This window comes from Aspergillus sclerotioniger (genome assembly GCF_003184525.1).
Source record: "Aspergillus sclerotioniger CBS 115572 chromosome Unknown BO94scaffold_14, whole genome shotgun sequence".
Classification (NCBI taxonomy): Eukaryota; Fungi; Ascomycota; class Eurotiomycetes; order Eurotiales; family Aspergillaceae; genus Aspergillus; species Aspergillus sclerotioniger.
Genome location: NW_020291004.1, coordinates 674,993 through 682,410, shown reverse-complemented (window position 1 = coordinate 682,410; position 7,418 = coordinate 674,993). Strand labels below are relative to the sequence as shown.

Here is a 7,418-nt window from a genome sequence, read left to right as displayed (position 1 = left end):
TAATTACATCTACTTTTAGCCCTCGCTTGACGTTACCTGCAGGATACTCAAACTATGCTTGGATGACTGGCTTCTGGACCTGACATAGAAGTCGTTGGAGACGACTTACCATTGCGTTATTAGGACCCGAAGAAAGAGGTAGAAGGCCGGTAATGATTACTCGCATGACATTGTTTGCTTGAACCCAGCTCATCAACCGACCGTCAGAGTGACCAGGTAGAAGATGAAGCAACACCTATTTGCGGAGGCTAACAAGCCATGCATGCGGTGCCTCCAGAATTCAACGGTTCTAACACGAGCCGCTCCAGTGCCGCTGACAATGACTTGTCGAGGATGTTGTACCTCCATGATTATAGCCCATGATCAGGAACAATGAAACCGGTTTCGAGTCGGGATATAGTGGCGAGTGGATTACGGATTGACGAGAGCTGGGACGGTGCTCTATGAGATGTAGAAATAGCAACGGAGCATGTAGTACTAGTGGTAAATATGTCAAGAGAATGGACTCTGATACTTTGAATATATGAGAGGTGTCTGGGTTAATCAACTACTGCAACACGCGCGATTTCATGATACCATTCGTATGGGTCAGGTAAGCGACTTCCTCATGTTTCGTCCCCAATCCTCGAGGATGTCTCTGACGGTCGCAGGTCGGCAAACGTGAGGGCCCATACGTCCCCTAGCAGAGTAGGGAGGGACAGAACCCCTCGGCTTCAACACTCTAGACCGAGAAAGGTAGTCCTAATCCGATATAGAAATTATGGAAACCATCAAGGTCATCTGGCAAGAGTATTGAAAGCTAATATCAGGAGATAAGAGTAGTACCTACACGTGAATAGCTTTGGTAACGGTTTTGTGTGATTGCAGACTGGTGGGCTATAGCATTGCTTATATGTGAGCAAACAATGCTAAAAAGAAGATGTCCGGCTATGGCATCGCTGTTTAATAGGCAAAGACACGTTATAGTCAGCATAGAGAGGAAAAACCTTCGATGTCTCAGGTAGGGTTTATGAGATGTTCGTCGAGACAAGATGGGTGTGCTTGAGGGATTCACTTACCATAAGAAGCAAGTTGTGCGTCTTAGCCCATAGGCTACTCAGCCAATATACTAGATGGAGGGATACCTAATGCTCTGGGCCTTGACATATGTAGGTTTTATTGTTTTTGCCTCCCATTGGAGCTGCATCTCTTCTGGTCCCATGAGAAGCGCGACCTCCATATCGTACCAAGGCAGCCGCCCTGAAATAAATGATTGAGTTGAGTGCTCAGTGGAAGTGTTAATTTTCGCGCCTTAGATGGTAGCTGTTCCATCCTGGAAGGTTCTAGCTTCAATCTATCGTCCCGGGCATGCTGTCTTGATCATTTGACCCGACCATAGACCAATCCAAGCTTGGGTTTGTCGAAAAGGGCGAAACTCGGACTTAACGTAATGAAGAACCGGTAGCGCTGATTTGAAGATGATTGTTTAGTTCTGGGAGATTGAGAAAAGAACGGACATAGTTGCGACGTTTACGCAGTGGAACTGGACGGTAGACCCATCCGCTCTGTCCGTGTTGGAAGTTCTTCTTGCGTGCAACAGCGCAAGCCTCGATGGAGAAGTCGTTCATTCGGACTTATTGAACATCGACAGCATTCTAACAAAAGTGCTGATCATGTCGTAACATCGGGTATTGGTGAAGAGAAGAGTCCACCTCTAAATCCGCGGGCGACACGCGCTGCCCAGAGCAGCCTCTCCACATGACCGTGTCTCTGCTGCCATTGTCCCTGATACCGGAGACGCCGTTCCACACTGTAGTTCATATGACAGCACTGAAGTTGAAAGACTGACCAGCCACCGGCTCCGTCGGCAAGTCTTTGATGGCAGGGAAGTGTGAGAAGATGCCTTCGGGTATACGGGAATATGCCCTGATCGAGTCGGCCATCCTAGCTATGCATCTGCATGAATGAACGATTCAGAAAGGGGCTCATTTGCACCTGTCCCGAGCATAGCCGCAGTACCTTGCCTTCTTTCAGGCAAATTGGGGGTTGCAAAGAGCCAACTGTCAAATCCTTCGTCCTACATCCTGCAGGATTTTTGCTGGTATTGTCTTCCGGCTCAGGATGCATGAGTGTCTTGAATCTTGTCAGTCGCCATCTGCACTAGGATATCTCCGGGGGACGATGGAATGTCCAGCTTTTTTTTTTTTTTTTTCATTGCTACTGCAGTCATCCTCACCGATAAAGTGCCGGCATTCGGCGAGGCGGGAAGGATCTGAGGCGGCACAGTATGGCCCTATTCAATGCCGGCTAGTGGCTTCAATTATATTCGATTGACTGCCAAGAAAAATGCGTCCCATGAAGAATAAGTCATCTGGAGATCATCTGCCATCTATCATATAGCATATGTAGTTCACCAAGGATGGAAAGTACTGTCTCAGTCCATGTCCGGGAAGGTTCTCCATACTGCCCCCAAATGATCAAGATGTGACAGGAGTAGGCTAGGGGTGGCTGTGGCGTTTGATACGGTTAATTTTATACCCAGTCTGGAGAAACCTAGAACAGGGCTGATCTGGGCTGCCCCAAGTGGCTGGGATTGGGGGCGTGAGTCGTGATACTGATTGGTGCATAAATAAGGGGAGATCCAGGTGAAGAAGTTGAAAGTTCCCCCCATGGTTCCATCAGAAAGTCTGTCTGGCCCGTGCCACCCGATGTTTGGTACCGAAGACTTGGGGCGCCACTCCAGAAGAAGTAAACAATAACAGGTAGTAGTACGGAGTAGTGTAACAGTATTACTTGGTGGTGGCCAATGAATCTGGCTCGAACATACTAGTAGCAGAAGCAATTATCATCATCTTCTGTGTGCTCAGTCAGGAGTGAGTAATGCAGCGCCTCTGAACCTACGTGGCATGAGGCAAGAAGATAGATAATAGAATGATAGATGGGACTTGAATAATCGAGGCTATGTCGCCATTCCCCCGGGCCCCTCCCACAGAGTTCCCCCGGGAACCCACTGCAGCCCACGCCCACTCCAGCCCAGCGTCGGAAGCGCCCACTGCTTACTGCTTAGGTCAGATTCTAGGCGCTCCTCGATCGACCGGACGCTCCCACCCGCTGAAGAATTCGTCCCCGGACACTCCCACTGCTTGGTTGCCAGAAGATCGGCCGGAATCTCCCACACTGAAGCTGACCTCAATTTCCAAGTGAGACGCCCAGACGGACGGTCCCACCGAGTGCAAATGAGTTACCTAGGTTGGAGTTTGTGTACCGAGTCACCACTAAACCACTTGTCCTGTCCGTTAAGCTGACATCAGATCGACCGGAAACTCCCACTTCTCCCACTTCTCTCACTTCTCCCACTCCTCCCACTTTCCTTCACATAGTACTCAAGAAAGTACTCCGCACTCCGTCCTCCGCACTCCGTCCTCCGCCTCCGACTGAAGATGAAGAAAAAGCGCTCGGACCCGACCTAGGACGGTTCGGCTGACAAGAGGTCGACCGGTGGGATGGGGATTGATCCAATTCCCCGGGCGCTCCCACGCCTTCTGGGGAGATTTGGATCCTTCCTTCGTCCAAGTGTGAGGCCAAATCCCGGCGTGGATGGCTTGGCTCTCGGCACGCGCCCATCGCTTATTATTCTGGCCCCTTCCACGAAGACCAATTTCCTCCCCGGTATTGGCTGGTATGGCATCTGACACGTCTCGGGTTGAATACCCAATGCGATTTGGGATTGCGATTCTAGAATCATCAGAGAACTAACGGTTTAAGCACAGGAGGACAAGGCGTTCCAATCCAATCTAGATCTACCGCCTTGGAATATGCCACCTATGATCACCATCACCCTTAACTGAACCCATCTCCAAGGGGCCTCGTGAAGTCTACACTACAGCGGAGCCCCATGTATGGGAGAGAGAGAAGAAATTAGGTAATAAAGGGGGATTGACATGTTCTCAATATGGCTATCGCCCCTAGGTCCATGGCAGTCCCTCGTCAGTGGATAGCGACGTAGATGAGCTCCCAGATACTGCCCCTCTATGGGATCCTTTTTTGCTGCCCCCCGGGGTTATGTCTCAGCATATCGTACTTGGTGAGCACTAAACTCCCAGTTGGCGCCTGTTATCCCCAAATCAGATGTCCCACGCGGTTGATAGGATTTGTCCCCTGCAAAGTCAAGTTCCCACTCTGCAAGTAGGAAGAAGATAGGTTAGCATCGGGCCTAACAGATGAGACCGTCTGAAGACTGGCGGGTCCGAGAGCTGCAGAAGCCATCCCGGGCCTCACGTGGTAAATTACCAGGGCCTTCCTGCAGCGTGAGAAAGCATAGTGCCATCAGGATTCGACATAGCGCCACGCGGAGAATTTTGGTGTCTTTCCCCTCTGCAGACCCACAGCCGCTGTGGATGTGACAGTCCATGGTGGGGGAGGGGACGTCGTATCGGCGCTTGGCTTAACTGGCTGGACCATCGTGGCAATGGCCAATGCCCTACTCGACTTCCAACCGTCTCCCTGAAGAGAGATCGAGGCGAGGCTTTCACTTGTGAGGGTTATTTTTATCATCAGTTCGACATAACGATATTTTTCCCCTAAAAAAAAAGGGTTGCTCGATTTCTTTTCTATTCGGCTTTTATAATCATCCGGCCTCGCATTTGTTGCTGGGGAGGCGCGCTTGTCGTTGAATGACGACGAGTGTCAGAAGGAAGAACCATCGTCACGGATCCCATCCGTCCATCAGCCTCCCAGTCGGCCAATCAGTCCACCTCGTGTTGTTAGTGACTTTAGGTGCTTCAGCCTCTATCAATCAACCTTTTGGCCCCAATTCCTCCATGCCATATTGCCTCATCGATAGTATAATATGGCACCAGCCCGCATTCTTATCTGGATAGGATCCCCCATTGTCTAAACAAGTCTTATCCACACTCCTCTTGAGGTTCTTAGCACATTACCCGGAAGACTGAACCGCATGGCTGCAGCTACCAAAATCCGTAAGCCCAGATGGTTTCTTTTTCCAGTTCCCTCTGTCCGATACTACATCCCCCGCTCTTCCCTCCCACCCTCAATCTGATGCCTGCTCTTTCCAGCCGCGCGAAGTCTCAACGGCTGCTGGACGTGTCGTGTCCGTCGGAAGAAATGCGACGAGACCCGTCCTGCATGCACCAGATGCATCTCTCTGGACCTGGAGTGTCACGGCTACGGACCGAGACCCTTCTGGATGGACAACGGAGCTTTGCAGAACGAACAGGCCTCCAAATTTCGGCAGATGGTCAGCCAAGCTCGGTCCAGAAAGCGAAGGCAGAAGCTGCTTCTTTCGACTCGCTCATCGGGGCGCAATCCTGGTAAGGATCCAGACCTATGGACATCCTGGAAAGTGCCCGCGCTAAATGTATTCCCTGTAGCGTACCCATTCTTTAATGCAGCCCAGGAGGAGTTCCATGATCTCCCCCGAGAGAGCGATCTGGCCGCCTTTAATGCCCTAGCGTGCAGTGCTCCGATCCAACACCATCCCATCCCCACCACCGAAGCCCCCTCGATCTTTTCGGATGAAGACTTTGCCGTGTCCCCGCTCTTCTCCAAGAACATGGAATGGGCGCAGAACTCATCCTCACCCGCATCGTCTGTAGAAGGACTGCTGTTAACCCCCAGCTTGCACGGGCTGCACGAACCCGGGATTGTATGGGGGGGCATGGTGTCGCCGGAAGATCTTGGACTGGCCACGAGTAAAACAACCTTGTCGGACCTTGACGATCTGATGTGGAGCGCATCCCTGGATAGTCCCCACTTCCAGGAGGCTACTTTGCCTACCGACCATGGAAACGGTAAACCTACGTCCGACATGCATGCGCTGGCTGCTGCAACCTGCGGACAGGCCATCTTGTGGCCAATGAGCCCCTCCGACTCCGCCATGGGAGAAAGAGCTGAGGATGAGTTACTGATGCACTATCTGGATCGGGTCTTCTATATCCAGTATCCGTTTTTCCACTCCCGAGACCGACGAGGAAGGGGTTGGCTCTTGTCGATCCTCCGACGAGTCAAGCCCGCGTACTATGCCAGTCTGGCACTCAGCGAGCGCGATCTTCTCTCAACCTCGCTCTCCAGAGATGAAATCACGACGCGACTGACTCAGTTGCGCGCCAAAGATGGCTACTACGATATGGCCCTCCAAGGGATGCAGCGTATTATGGCGGGTTCGTTTGGCTGGCATGCACCAACACATCTAGCAAACAGCCTCGAAGGTCTTATCTCGATACTCCAACTCCTGTTCTGGGAGGTAAGTGGCTCACCCAAGTGTTGCGATACGATCCAGAGAGCTGATGTTTCACCGGTTCCAGATATTCGCTGGTGGGACCAAGAACTGGCAGTGGCTTCTGCGCATGGCTGCTAATCTAATCCCTGCCCTGGTGCAGGCGCGGATGCCTCTTATAATGCCTGATGCAACAGGCCCAGCCTACCCCAGTGGACAGTCCGACGAACCAGGCCCGTCCTCCGAAGACAGATCTGCTGCCGATTTTCTTCTTGGTTCCTTCATATCATTAGACATCATCGCCGCTGCTTCAACTCGGCGAGCCCCTTTCTTGGAAATCGATCACGTTCAGGCGCTGGACCGCCTTGAGATCCCGTTAGAAACCCTGGTGGGCTGTCGAAACTCGATCATGGCCCTGATTTGTGAGGTCTCTGCGCTTGATCGTTGGAAGAAAGAGTCGGAGGTGGCGCGCAAGCTTAGTATCATTGATTTAGCGAAGCGTGGAGGGCAATTGGAGGAGCGTCTACGACAAGAGCTGGCCAGTCTCGAGCAGATGCCGGTGGCTGAACCGTCGGTATGGGGGCCCTCTCCGATTCCTGGCGCGTGTCCGACTCACCCGGGGATCAGCAAAGCTTTTGGTCTTGCGGCCATTGCCTACCTCCATGTTGTCATTTCCGGCGCACATCCCGAGCTGCCCGAAATCGCCAAGATTGTCTCCGAGATCATCGTGGTCTTTCAAACTCTCCGCGATCAGCGACTCTTACAAAATGTAGTCTGGCCCTTCTGCATCTCGGGATGCTTAGCGCTGGAGGAACACCAGCGTTGCTTTCGTGACCTTTTCGCGGCGTCCGAGGGTACTGAACCGACGGGCGGGACCCTTGGTGAGGCATATCAAGTGATGGAGGAATGCTGGCAGGCGAGGAAAAGTCGGTCATCGGATTGTGATTGGGTTTCGATAATGAATGAGCGTGGTGAATACGTGTTGCTTCGATAGAGTAGACCGGCGGACATAGACCATGCGACTTTAACGATAGAATAATGATGGAAACGAGTCATATATACCCAAATCAAATTCAATGAAACCAAATCATTTTCAAAAGACTTCGGAGTGATTCTGTTCCCCCAATGCCTGTATATACCTTCACTTTGGACCCCTATTCGGCCACCGTATCTTGTCGGGTCTGCCTTGCGGTGGTTCGCTTCG

The 7,418-nt window shown here is 51.8% G+C and overlaps 1 protein-coding gene across 1 annotated transcript; it reads left to right on the top strand.

Moving 5' to 3' along the window:
• Nucleotides 1-4,936: 4,936 nt before the first annotated feature.
• On the top strand, nt 4,937-7,208 carry BO94DRAFT_466340 (Zn(II)2Cys6 transcription factor; the record flags this gene model as incomplete). Its single annotated transcript, XM_025608156.1, has 4 exons — nt 4,937-4,958; nt 5,055-5,309; nt 5,370-6,241; nt 6,303-7,208. 4 exons carry the CDS (start codon nt 4,937-4,939, stop codon nt 7,206-7,208), a joined length of 2,055 nt encoding a protein of 684 aa, XP_025467467.1.
• Nucleotides 7,209-7,418: the final 210 nt, after the last annotated feature.